This window comes from Rissa tridactyla, chromosome 6 (assembly GCF_028500815.1).
Source record: "Rissa tridactyla isolate bRisTri1 chromosome 6, bRisTri1.patW.cur.20221130, whole genome shotgun sequence".
NCBI lineage: Eukaryota > Metazoa > Chordata > Aves > Charadriiformes > Laridae > Rissa > Rissa tridactyla.
The window spans coordinates 51,886,320-51,899,988 of record NC_071471.1 but is presented as its reverse complement, the minus strand read 5'-3'; the positions used below and the strand labels follow the sequence as shown (position 1 = coordinate 51,899,988).

At 48.9% G+C, this 13,669-nt stretch overlaps 1 protein-coding gene across 7 annotated transcripts in view; it reads right to left on the bottom strand.

Annotated features, from left to right (window-relative positions):
- Positions 1 to 1,286: 1,286 nt before the first annotated feature.
- Positions 1,287 to 13,669, bottom strand: part of SEC31B (SEC31 homolog B, COPII coat complex component) — a 35,882-nt gene continuing 23,499 nt past the window's right edge. For 5 of the 7 annotated variants that reach the window (XM_054205702.1, XM_054205704.1, XM_054205706.1 and 2 more), the window contains 9 exons: positions 12,985 to 13,173; positions 12,104 to 12,317; positions 11,382 to 11,708; positions 10,187 to 10,291; positions 7,327 to 7,379; positions 5,938 to 6,084; positions 5,405 to 5,521; positions 3,919 to 3,990; positions 1,287 to 3,180 (listed from right to left, as the gene is read on the bottom strand). In XM_054205702.1, the coding sequence (XP_054061677.1) occupies positions 3,001 to 3,180; positions 3,919 to 3,990; positions 5,405 to 5,521; positions 5,938 to 6,084; positions 7,327 to 7,379; positions 10,187 to 10,291; positions 11,382 to 11,708; positions 12,104 to 12,317; positions 12,985 to 13,173 (1,404 nt within the window). In that variant the 3' untranslated portion in view covers positions 1,287 to 3,000. The remainder of the gene's footprint in view (positions 3,181 to 3,918; positions 3,991 to 5,404; positions 5,522 to 5,937; positions 6,085 to 7,326; positions 7,380 to 10,186; positions 10,292 to 11,381; positions 11,709 to 12,103; positions 12,318 to 12,984; positions 13,174 to 13,669) is intronic. The other 2 variants (XM_054205708.1, XM_054205709.1) reach the window with 2 other exon arrangements.

Here is a 13,669-nt window from a genome sequence, read left to right as displayed (position 1 = left end):
ATACATGGAAAATCCATACTTATTTTTCAGTGGTACAAGTGGCCTGAGGTAAAGAAAGAGAGTGGCTGGACTCCACAGGGTACTATAACTGGGTCCAGAGAGGCAGAATCTAAGAAATATGAGGTTAAATGATCTCAGAAAGCTAGGACTTTCCTGATATACTTGTTAAGCAAATGTATGCCTCCAGGGCTACCTGCTCACTTGTACAACATCAGAAGGCATCATAACACAAGTGCTGCCTTTGAAAATCAGCTTGCACCTCCCTGATGGGGGACAGCTGGGAGGCCAGACTTGTTGCTAACTGCTCCTAGACTGGGCTGCAAAAGCTGTGCAAGACTCCCTTACGCTTGGCGTTTGTCTCTCCCAGAAGCAGAACTAACAAAGGCTGGTTTTCTCTGAATGCATGTGCTGTGTCCATAACACCCCAAAACTCTAATAAACCCTGGTCCCTTCCCAGCAACAGCCCTTCAAATCTTCCCCATACAACAATCTTTGTCAACCTTAACTTCCTCCCAAGTCCTCCAACCACAAGCCAGGTAATATAGTCCTGCACATTTCAGTTTCAGGTGTGCTGACTGGCTGGCCTGTACATATATGCTAGTTATCCAGCTGACAGGAAAAAGAAAGCAAAAATTTTTGAGATTACATCAGCCTTTTTGCAGGAGCTAATTTGATTCCTGACTTTATCTCAGTACCGATGTTTCACTTCACCCTTCTTACCTCCTTAAAAGCTTAAATTAAATCAGCCAACCCATTCAGAAATTATTAACCAATGGTAAGAACTGACAATTCAATGGTATAAATCTGATTTCCACACAGGTCAGATCCTCATCCTAGTTTAAGTGGCTTGGCATGGCTTCAGCGGTGTAACGTTGATTTCCAATGGCAGAAGATCTCATCAAGGGTGCTCTGTTTACTTACTGGCATACTTCCAACTCCTGAAGTCTGGTGTAAAATCACCAACACTGCTGTGATTCCCCAAGAGAACCTCAGCCATCCTGGTGACCTTCTTGTGTCTGATGCAGATGAACAGTCACAACTGAGGCAGGTGATCCGGAGAAAATCAGTTCTCTCACCCTGCAGCCTTATGGAGTGAGTCTCACCACACCAGGATGGTTGCTGCCCACATCAGCAGAGCTCAGAATCTGGTTTGCCCCACAGAGTTCTCAATTGCCCCCCTCACCAAAGCTGAGAACTCAGCTCTCAGTGGGTCGCCCTGCAGACTGAGGGAAGTCCCATGTAGCCTGAGGTGACAAGCCTATGAAAAAAAAAACCCGCTAGCAGTATCACAAAACACAGCTTTTATTTCACTGTTCTGTAATCTCTCAGTGCATCAAACCGCAGCAATAGAAACAACACAGCAGCAACAAGGAGGCACTTTGACCTGGAAAGGAGAGAATGAGATGTGTCCTCTCCCTCGCTTCTCTGATTTTTCTCTCTCCTAAGTCTCCTGGCAGAGCAGGCTGATTTGCGTAAGTCACTGAACCACAGCCCCACAATGGCATTACCACTCAAGCAGCAAGCAGAGGAAGCACGGGCTGGCTGTAGCCAAATGTCAGGAAGAAGCCTTGCTCCCAGCTAGGGCCCAATGATTACGCTCCCTGGTTAGCATGAAAGAGGGTGAGAGAAAGGAAGGCAAGGAGGGAGGAAGAAAGGGAAAGATACACACATACACAGAGATGTGCCCTAAAATCTTATCTGCCTTCCCAGCCAGACTTCTTCTGCAGGACAGATATGTTTCATTCATCTATTTTACCCCAGAGGAAACGCCACAGTGATGAAAAGACTCAGCACAGCCATATCCTTAACAGCATCACCTCCTGCAGCATATTTCTGCCACCATAGTGTCAAGGGGCCTTTGAGAACCACCTTTGTATCTATCTGCTACTGTAGGCAAAATGAATGCACCACACTTGGAGCAGTGAGCTGTCTCCCCGTGCTCAAGTCTGGGCTGGTCAGAGTAGCTCGAGGGGATTCTTTATGGGACCTGAACAATCCCTGATGCTCTTAAAGCCCCTAGACTGTTTGAAAAGCCTAATGTGGGAAGCCTTTAGATAACACCAGTGGGCAAAAGGCCAGCTGTGCTAACATAAAGGAAGTGAAAAAGGCCAGGAGCCAGAGAGGGCAGCTTTCAGCCCAAACCCAGGATGTGACTAGCTCTGGGGAGGAGTGCATAGAGCAGTCCAACCTGCTAGCATTCCTGAATGGGAGAGTGCCAGGAGAGAGAAGGGAGATCCAGCCCTGGGCCTGAAACATAAAGGGCTCAAGCCTGCAGCTTATGGGGGAAAAGATATAAGAGAGGGGAGATAGAAGGTAAACAGGAGACTCAACTATGAAAAGAGGGGGATGGGTGAAGAAGAGAGAGAACCACAGCTAGCCCAGAGCAAGCTGGCAGTTAGCCCTAATTGTAGCAGGACATGGGTGCAGAGGGGTGAGAGGGTGAGTCAAGGATAAGAATGAAGAAAAAGGAGGAACCAGAGGAGAGATCCTCACTGCAGCCCAACAGAGCAGGGACACCCCAGCTTAAGTCCCAAGGGAGCCCAGCTATCACTCAGGCAGTTTAAACTGCAGCAGGGAATAGAGCCTGAGGCTCTTCTGTCTGGTGGCACTGCAGGTGCCAGCCCTGTTTGTCTCCTAAAAAAAAGGAACAAACAAGCAACGTCACCCTAGGCAGGAAGGAGTTTCCCCTTTGTGCCAGGGAAACAGGGAAGAGGGAGGATCTCTGTGTAACCTGGACAGCCTGAAATTGAGATCCCTGGGCTGGGAAGCAGCCTCAGACTAGTGAAAAAGAAGAGAGAGAAAGAACAGTCTCCAGGAGTCCCAGGCCCCAGTTGGTTTCTGGAGAGTGGATGGGGCCAGCCATGCTGTCCCAGCACAGTTCCAGGCACTGGCACAGACTTACTTCTCCAGAGTAAGGAGGAGAGTCCACAACCTGCAGCACAACAACAGGTGAGGGAGTCTACCAGTTCTCATTGTGCACTGTTCCAGCTGCTCCACACTTTACACATTCAGCTTGCCGGCAATGGTCATGAGGACTTTCAAGATGGGCATGAAACCAGACACCTCACTGAAACTGCTGCTGCTCACCACTTGGGTGTGAACCAGGAGACCCTGTTGGTAGTTTCTAGCCTCAATGCAGCGGGCAATTTCATGGAGCCCCATGAGGATGGTTGGAGAGAGCTGTGGGGAGGGAGCAGAAATGAGTCAGCATGCTCAGCGCTGTAACACAGGCCTCCCTCCCTCCACACCCTTCCTTCCCGTTCTCTACTTCATCCTCACCCAACAGCACCTACACAGTCAAGCACTGGCCGGAAGGACAGCCTGCTTTGTCCTTAGGTTTCCCAGGCCACAACAAACATTAATCTAATACCCAGTCTGGGTTACAGTGAATGCAGATCCTAAGTAATGACGTTTCAGCATTAATTTAATATCTGATGTATTTGAGGAGGTCAAAGGTCCATCTAGCACAGAATCCTGTCTCTGTTCAGGCTAATATGGACACTCAGGACAAGGGTGTATATTAGAAGGATTCTTCCCTTGATAGCTATCCTTCCAGCAATTGGCATCAGCAGTTTCAGAATTTCCTAAGCCAGAGGTTACACTAGGTTCACACTTAACAACTACTCTCTATTGTCCATTCCAGTCTGGAACCTGTCTATATGCCAGTATACTTCCTGGGGGCAAAATGAACCCCCAGATACCTCCCCAGCTTTTCCTTACACTATGTCTGGGCCAAACTCAAGGAAGACGAGATAAGGCTGGCTGGATTCAAGGTGGGTTATAAGGTCTGGCAATCCCCTAGCTTTCTCAAGCGGATATGTGTTAGTAACACTGGGACAGACACCAAGGCCCACAACCCAGTGCAAAGGTGGGATCAGGAACCTGGACAGACCACAGGGAATGGTGGCATCTACTTACCGCCTGCTCACGGAGCTTCTCATACAAACACTCCAGCCGCTGCAATGCATCCTCCAGCTTCCTTCGGGTTTTCTGAAGTGAAACAGGTATCACTAGCTCTGCCAGAGCTTCAAAGCCACCTCTCCCAGAACCATGTTGTTCTCACTTAGTCCCTCCCCTCCACTGTTCTCCCCGCAGCACCTTACAATTCAGTTGCATCTCAGCCTCTGCCAGCCAGGGACTGTGCTACAAGCCAGCCATGCCCTCACTGTGCAATATACATGCACGCCTTCTCTCCCAAGACAGGAAGCTGGATTTGCCCCTTTTCCCATCTCCCAGCCTAAGAGTTCCTCCCTTCTGCCAGTGCTTGCAGACCACAGGACAGAGTGCTGCTTCCAGAGCTTGAGAAACATCCACTAGTTGACCCATGGGGCATTCAGACAGCCCCACCCCACCTGACCTAAGCAACAGCTTCTTCCTGGTCTCCTTGAGGAAAAGAGGGAATATCCTTCCCACCCTAGGTAACCACCAAGGAAAGGGCCTGAGTACCGAAGCTCTGGTGGGACTGACCCCATTAAGCCTACCTCAGTTAATCCACTCACGGGTAAATTATACTGTGGCTAGAAATGCCTGGCTCTGGGCAATGCTGGGACAGGCCTGGCAGCCTTAGGAGCTTGGGTGCATTGCATTGCTGTACCAAACCAGCTAGTCAACCTCCACGTAAGCCGAGCGATTAAGCTCAAACCAACAGGCCCTTCTGTCCCTAGAAGGAACTTTTAGGTTATCTCCCAGAAATTGCTGCGCTGTACTGCACTCTCAGAAAGCACAGAGCGAACAAGCTGAAACTGCTGCTACACACAAATTGTCTGACTCTGGGACAGCAGTTTGGGCTCGGTGCTCATCCCAACACCCCTAAGCAGAGGTATTCCAGAAGGCTTCATGGTGCCCCCAAGCTCCAGGAAGACTTAGCAACGTAACGTGATGCTGAAAACACCGTTTTTCTGCTTCCAGACAGTCTGGCCTGATACATTCATGCAAAGCGGCATGTATGCCAACAGCCTTCCAGGAACCAGGGTGGAGGAGTTACAGTGACTCGGACACAAAGATTGTCTGGCTTTCTTTTCCACACAGGGTATCTCAGCCTTTCCCTCTGAGCTCTGAGGATAGCTGGTAATACCAGCTCAGCACAAACTATCTACAGATCAAGCCGGTGAAAAAGGAAGCTGAATTAGTTGGGTCATTTTTTCTACTTTTCTCAGAGCAAAAAGCCAGGAGGACAGAATCATTGGTCCAGAGAGGGAATGAGAAGCAGTGGATAAATGCTAGAGAATGCATCTCAGTTCCCAAGAGATGGACAAACATACAGCCTAAGGGAAGGAGGAAAGATGAAGATTAACTGGGTTCTTGGGACAAGACTCTTCCTCTCTTTTCCCAACCAAAAGAAGGAAGCACCAGTCAAACATCTATGAGGGCAAAAAAGCCAAAGATCAGAGAAGGGAGGACTTACTGGATCAGTGGCAACAGCAGAGCAGCGTTGCACCAACCCTTCAAATGTGGTCTTCAGAGCCTGGTGCTCAGGTGGCACCTCCTTCCTCTCAACCCTCTCCACAGGTAGCTGGTGATACTGACAGAGAGAGAAAAAGCTGAATGAATGCAACAAGAGCATGAAAGGCTGGAGCAGGTTGATTCCTCTCCTGCAACTATGAACAGAAAGAATTTCACCCCTTCACAAACCCAGAGAATACCTGGAAGCACAGAGTTAGATTATCATCTTCACACTGTGATATAGCTTCAGGCCTCTGTGGATTCCCAACTCTCAGCAGGCTGACAGCCTGCCTGGCCTCCCTCCCTCTCTCCCATCCATACCCAGGTGTCATTTTCCACCCCGGCAATTCCTCTAACACTCAGGCAGAGAGTGTTAAGGGCTAGGGAGCAACATAAGCCCTGCAGCTGCCAATTAATAAGAATCTCAGAAGTTTAGTTGTTTTTCTACTTGACAAAGAGCTGGTGGCTGTGGAATGCCCCGCTTTCTCTGGGTACCTGCAGGCTGCCTTCCTTGGGTGCTCCTGGGGGCGACTGGCCAGATTCTTGCAACCTGGACAGCTGAGAATGGATCCCCTGGGGCTCAGCAGGCAGGCTCATTACTGGAGCTGTGATAGGGGCTGGAGGAGTAAATTTGTCAGGCAGCTGTCAGCAAGAAGAAAGAAAAAAAAAATAATCAAGAAAACCAAGTCCAAGGAAAGAGAGTTGGTTACATTCCACACAGTCAAATTCAACTTCCTTTCTAACTTGCAAAGCGCCCAGTTCTCAAGATGATGTGTAACACACCCCTGTTCTTTCAGCCCCCTTACTCGGAGCACGGGGCCCTTCCTCTTGCATCCTAGATGAACAGTCAAAGAGACAGCAAGAAAACTCCTCTGGAATTGTTCAATCAAACAGATCCGTTGCCCCTGAAAGCACTGGTCCTCAGAAAGCCGCCTTGGCTCTGCGACGGCACGAGTCCTGAATGTAGAGATTAGCAGCAGTAAAGTGTCCAACAGAGCAAGTGCTGGGGAAAATCCCACGACATGGGGGGAGAATCCTCTTGCAAACACTTCATCGTGCCCCTGCTAAGCCAGAGAGTCAGGACAGATTCACTCCGACGGGGCTAGATCAAAAGGAGATGGCTTTAACAAGAGGCTAATCCTGTTGTAGTGAGCACAGCCTGAAGCAGGTTCCCAGCTATGCTGCCAGAAAAAGGGCGAGAAGTCTGTTCCAAGCTAAAGAAGAGGAGTGGGGGGTGGGAATGGTGCCAAACAAGCCTCTTGTCTCACCTGCCAGAAGGCAGCAGTGATAGAAATGGGGTACTGAGAGCATTTGTTGCATAAAAGCTCAGCTCACAGGTCCTCCTATGCAATCACTACAAGGGCGAGAGCAGCAGGGCCAACATGGCAGGCAGCTCACAGCTACACCTGTCCCAACTTCTTTCAGCAGAAGTGCCCTATCAGTTGGTATCAGCATCTGAGGCAAATCGCTGCGGGTCTCACTATGCTGAGGGGAAATGCTGCCCCCAGCTGTCAGGTGTGAAGTGAGCGTGATCCCCCCCAGCCACTGTCAGAAAAAGTGTGTGGGCAAGGGGATAAGATTAAATCCCTATTTCTAGCAACAAGTGACTGTAGTTGGCCTGGGAAGTACTGACAGAGGATGCAGTATCACAGACGATAACCATGTTACAAAACAGTCACCGTGGAGAATGGCATGTGAGTTTGGATGGCAAAGGGCCAAGAGGATTTAGACTCCGGTCCTAGCTACATAGGTAATGCAGAAGTAGACTGACCAACATGGAATGAGACCTGCTGAGTGTGACAGGGAGCGTTTATAAGAATGTATCTGTTGCACAGAGCTCCCTGGCTAAAAGACAACCAACGCATACTGCAACTGAAAGCTTACCTTTTTCTTTTGAGGGCCTCTTACAGCAGAGGGATCAGTCCAAGATTCCTGAGCTGCCACGAAAGAGAACAAGACACAAATGTCAGACTTTCAGAAGGTGGCAACAGCAACAATTCATGGTTGCTTGCGTGGTTTGGAACTTCCCTCAGCAAAAGGGCCCATGTCTCCAATTCCCCCATCATTGCACCTTCAGACCATTTCAACCAAGGAATTTCAGGCCCAGGTCACAGGCCCAAGAACTGCTCTTGCTTCCCTTTTTCTTTCTTAATGACATTCTTAACATCCAAGTATGTGCACAGGCTTCATGAGGTGATGTCTGATCAGATGGAACTGGCACACACCCACTCCCACACAGAAAGCTTTTTCACAACTACCTGAAGCTTTCTGCATTCTGCAGAGGCTGCAGAAGTCAGCCTCAGCGTCAGGCGTGAACCTTGGTCGGGACCTGCATGCGTGTGCACAGCAGGGTTCAGGGAGCTCCTGGGGTTCCCCAAATGGAGAACCTAGTGCTGTGGTACCACAGCAAGGGCTCTGTTACCGGTGAGAGAGGGCTTCTTGCCAACACTCGCAGGAGTGCCTCATGGTAGCAGTCCACAGCAATGCAGGTTGCTGTGACAAAAGGGGGGAAAGTTGGGCGTTCGTTGAAATTTTCCCCTTTCACGATAATCTTCAGAACCAAAGCTTAGTAAAATCTGCTGGCTTCCCACTAGAAGGAAATAGACTTAACCATTAAATGCCTTGGGAGCAGAGGGGTGTCTCAGTAGACACTTCTGTGGTACCTAGCTTCTAACCTCACTCCAGGTAATTAAAAATCCATCAGACAATATGACATCAAAAGACTTGTGACCACACTTCATTCTGTGAAGGTCAAATTCCAACTACCTTTTCTGCTGCTGCCCTGTAAGGGTACCTGCATCTTTAGACTGTGCTTTGTCACCCCAGTACTAATAACCTCAAGCCCGTGAGACAGGAATAATCTGTGAGAAAGTGACATAATTCTAAGGGGCAATATCAAAATTGCTGGAGCTCAGTGACACACTTAATGAGCCACTGATCCTGAACTGAGCTTTAAAAATCACAGGGGAAAGATGCAAAAGGTGCTTCATTACTTTAATTACCTTTATTATTAAAATTCTGGCAGCCTCTTTTTGCCCTCCCTTTTCCCATGATTTCAAGACTCACTCTCTGATGAGTTTGGATCAGTAGTTTAATTAAGTTGGCACTTATTTCTAGCTTGGGGATTCTGTGCCCTAGAACTCTGCTGGCCCCCACCGAGCCTGTGGCCTAGCAGTCCCTGGCACTATTCCAACCCAGTAGCAATTTGAATCCTCACAGGAAACAGCTATTTAAATTATAGTCTGCAAGCCAGGCACTTAATCATCAGACATGAGACAAGAGGACCCTGCTGCATTTTGCTGGGATGAAACTGACTGTCTTGCCTGTGCTATTTGTGAATTTCTCATCAACCCTGAAAGGAGTGCCCCATGGCAGCAGTCTCCGGCAATGCCCGTCCCAGAAAAAACGAGACCATCACAGGCTGGAGTCAGGGATTATCCCAGCCAGAAAGGAGATCAGCCAATAGGTTGCTGTCCTTCACCCTGTCCCTGACACTCCCCAGGAGCGTGGGATTTCTACAAGCAGAGATCTCTCTTCACTGCGCTAGCAAAAATGTGTTCATGGGCTGCTCAGATTATGTTCAGGAATTTCCAAAGCAAGCAAGTTTGGCCAGTCAGACTGAGTGATCTTACAGTCCCCTTCCAGGCTAAAGAAAAGTACCCATCAAAACTAGAACAATAATACCAGGCAAGAAAGCATTCCTAAGGAAGCCAGTTTGCACTGCTGATCTGGGAATGCCATATGCTGCTATTAAAACTGGGGGTAAATGCGGCCAGGAGACGGGAACTTCCCAGCAGTGAATTCCCATAGGGCATCTTCAGCCTGAGGAAGGGCTTGAAATCTTTGCTATGGGATCATCTTTCCTTTAACAGGGAAACATCAGGGTCTTTTGTTTCTCTGCTGAAGGGACGACTCCTTTTCACTCCACACAACAAAGTTTGCTTGGTGGTATAAGTGGATACCGAGTACCCAGATTTCCTAAACAAAGCTGAGACTCCCTAGATAATCTTTTGTGCCTGGCAGATGGTCTCTGGTGCAAGCAGCAGTCACTGTGCAGAGAGCCCACTAAGACATTGAGCCTTACCCCACTGACAACGTAGACTGGAAGATACCTACTCTCCATCATCAGTGAATTCCAAGGAGAGAAATCAGTACGAAGCATCAGTCAGAAAATCTCTACAGTCCAAATCCTCCCCAGCAGATGGACTGAGATTCAAAGCTAAACCTTGCCCTCTAACTGAAGCCAAAAGGGCTTTCCAGCCCCTAGAGTCTGCTTGGGAAGCTCTACTCCACCACTGCTCATGCTGGGACCCACCTCTTCCAAACCACCTGGGGAAAGCAAAAGCACAAGTAAAGCTGTGCAAAAAGCTGGGAGTGTACAAGGGAGAAAACGAGATGAATTACAACCACTGGCCTGTTCCTTGCCTAGAGAATGAAGAAAGGAAAAGGCGCTGCTTCCCTGTCCTGTTGGCCCAGCAACTGCCTGAAGGGACACAGAGACTGAGAATGCTTTAATTCCTCCAGGACTGGAGGAGAGTAGAGAAGGAAGAAGCTGGAACCTCTGCTTTCTGTACCCAAACTCATCAGTAAGAGTGCAATGCTTTCACTTCACTTCCAATATCCCCAGCTGTCAGGACAACTATGTCCACTACCCCAGCTGCATAGCTCCCCAGGCATGCAAGGAACAACAACAAATAGCAATGAGCATGCACGCATGCACACACAGTAAAGCGTGCACACACACCCCACATTTCACTGGAAGCAGCAACGTTGCCTCCCCCACAGGCCTGGAGGCTTCTCTGGGTACTACCTGCATGATCCATGTGGGGATCTAGCCAAGGGAAGAAACCTGAAAAATCAAGGCAGGGTGGGAAAGTCATCGTCACCAACAGCTTTTACTCAGTGAGTAATGTCCCTGGACTACTATCCCTGTTAGCTTTTCAGAAGGAATTTGTCCAGCCTTAGCTTAGAGCCTTTGCGTGTAGTCCCCACAGGCTTCACACAGTGGGATTTGCTATCCTTGGTTAAACACTGCTCAGCAAATGATGCCAGGTGGAGGCAAACCTCAAAGCCTCAGTTCCTTCACTCTCAGAATACATGTGGCTTGGAGAAGCATCTGCTCAAAAAAAATCTAAGGACTGTCAGCCTTGTTGTTAGGGATCTCCACAGCCTGGCTAAACCTGTCCCCTGAAACAGCAAACAAAAAATTAACAAGCACCAGATGTGATGATGTTGTGGGAAATAGAAAGAGGGAATGCCCATCCACTAGGAACTAGGTCCAACAACACTTTCTTCATTGTGCTAGCAAGGACTTCATAATACTTGCAGGCTGGGCTGGATTCAAACTACAGAGTTTCCCTCCCCCAGTGGGGAAAGGCTCCAGGTCTACAGCATTGCACAGGGGAATCCAGAAGTGATTCCCTGGCAAGCACTTTCTGGGAAGAAGAAAAAAGGGGGAGAACTAGAGCACAGCAGACAGAGGAATTTTATCCTGAAGCTAAGCAAGTATCCCATGGACAGAGAAGCAGGACCCTGCTCTCCCAGCATTTCAAATCCACTTCTTGTGTAAGTTACAATAAGCAGGGGCAAGATCAGCAAGCCTTCCACCAGGCATTCTCCCTGGGAACCACTACCCTTTCAGGCAGAGCAGATGCCTCTGGAGTGGTTGACTTCTCAGGGTGCACTGGGGACCTGAAGAGACAGCATCTTGTAACCACACCTGGGGGACAGAGCAGCTGAACAGGCTGAATGAAACTGTCGTCATTGCTGTGTTTCACCACCACAGCAAGACTCAGCACAATGTGCCTGTAAGGTTAGCCTCAGCGCTACATCCAGCCTTTATGGTGACAGACCAGACCTCAGAAGGTCCGTGTCCATCACGGACTGCAAACCCCACCCAGGAGTGTCCTGGACATAAAAGTCACACAAGCATGACTTACCTGTGGGAGGAGGAGGAATGCTCGCTGCTGGCAGGGGCTTAGTAGATGGAGCTCCAGGACCTCCCTGAGGGTAACCCATGTTCATGGGAGAGTTGAAAGGTGCTGATGAGAAACCTAGAGGAGATTGGCTTGCCACAGGGAGAGGACAAGCTGCAGGAAGCTGAGATGATGGGACTGAGGCTGGAGTGAAGAGGGCAGGTCCGGGTGGTGGAACACCAGGAGATGTCATGGGCATGGACTGTCCTGGCAGAGAAGGCTGGCTGGGGAAGGGAGCAGGACCAACAGGTCTGACTCCTGCTGGTCCAAATGGCTGAGACTGTGACACAGCTACAAATGAGAAAGAGGGTGTATCAGCATCACTTGTTTCATGTGCAAACTACTCCCGATGCCCTCCTTCATGCTAGTAAGTCTGCCGTTCTCCAAGTCATACCCTACAATATCCGTGCCAGGTGTATCCTCCATAACCCAGGCTACATCAGTCAAACTCTGCTGCAAAGTTAGCTATGGCTTCTCTACCCCTATATATCCTTAGTATCAGTGGACGTGCAGCAACAGTTGCTAGAACTAGATGTGTCAGAAGCACTGAGAAGGCTCTCAGACAGCTGACTTGTTCTTTGCAAGTACAATAGGCCCATGAGGAAGAAAGTAGAGCAGCCATCCACACTGAAGGCTTTAGTGTAAGAAAACCTGGAGAACAGACACAACTACCAGACAATGCTTACCTGGCCCTGAAACTGTTGCTGGAACCAAGCCCAGGTTGTACTGTGGGTAGGTGGGCCCTCTGGAATAGACACTTGTTTGTGGACCCGTGCTGGCCTGGGGAGGGGTAACATGGTGAGGTGTCACAGACATCGCTGGCACTGGCTGAGGCATGAAGAGGGAAGGCACTGAAGGCTGAGAAGGTGCTGAAGGGGCAAATGATGACTGATAGTTGTGCTGCAATTAAAAAACAAAGAACTTGCAAATGGTGGACAGAGTCATGTGCACACACATATAATCAGATCCTCTTTCTATCCCTGTCACTTCTCAGGCAAGAGAAGATGCTGCTGCTGTCAGTGCCCTGGATGGATTGGATCTAAGGTCTTTCCCACCACATAACTTGTTCAACAAGCTGGGAACCACACTTTTCAGAGTATTCTCCAGCTCTCACAAGGATTAGTCCTCAGGAGCCAGTGACTTCCTGGAACCACAACCAGAGGAATTAATGAAGGAACAATAATGAAGTAGTAGAGGCTGGAAGCAAAACTTCCTGAACAGTTTTCTTGTGCAAGAACTGAGATTAAGCCATACTACACTAATTTTACTGAGACATGAGTGTGAGATGGGCCCAGCAGAGTGAACCACAGCCCCCTTTTCCCCTCAGTACGTGAGATCTCAGTGGATCACCATACTTTTAACAATCTCATCCAGGGCTCTGTGAAAAGATGCTTGCCAGCATATTTTTGGATTATCAAAGAGCTTGCGTTTGCTCCAGTGAAGGACATCACTGATGTTTGCTTAATGCCCGCAATCTGTGCCATCTTATATTACTTCATATGCCTTCCACAACCCAGTAGCCTTTCTCCCTCTCCCCAAGTCATGAACACCTGAGTTTAGGGCCTACCTTCTCTGGATGTCTGGGACCTGTTTTGTGGGCTGCTCCTTCAGGGGTAGAACCACCCTTGGCCGCTGGAGATGTGTGTTTAATGACACTTACATTGACGCGAGTGTAGGGAAAAGGGGGTGGCTGCTGATCACCCACATTCTCTCCTTGAGCATGGAAAAGCCGGTCTCGGAGCTGTTCAATCAGGAGCTAAAACAAACGATGTTTTAGGATAAGTGCCTTGAGAGCCTCAGATGGAAGGTGCTGAGGCGGCATTCAAAGCAGACCCTGACCCAAAGCACTGCGCATCAACCTGCAAAACTAATCATTTCCCCAGAATCTCCAGGAAGAAACAAACCAACTGTAAGTGACAATCTGGGACATCACCTGCCATATTCCCAGGCAGATGAAGTCTCACCAATCCTTCCCACAACCTTTAGGCTTTTCCCTCCCCAACCCCTAACCACGTTTGGGCACTAGACAGATTTGTTTCAAACTACAAGGTGACCTCCCCATTCCCTCGCTCTACCAGCTAGTTTCAGGGATAGATGCAGCTTCCCTGGAAAGCTGCTTCCCAGAATTTTTCTCCAGGAACCATTTTACAATTCTATAGCTCCCTTCCTTTTCCCTGAATCAAAGGCAATACAAAGAAAAATCAAATTAAGACAAAAGCCGTGTCCTACAAAAAAAAACCCAACACACCTTT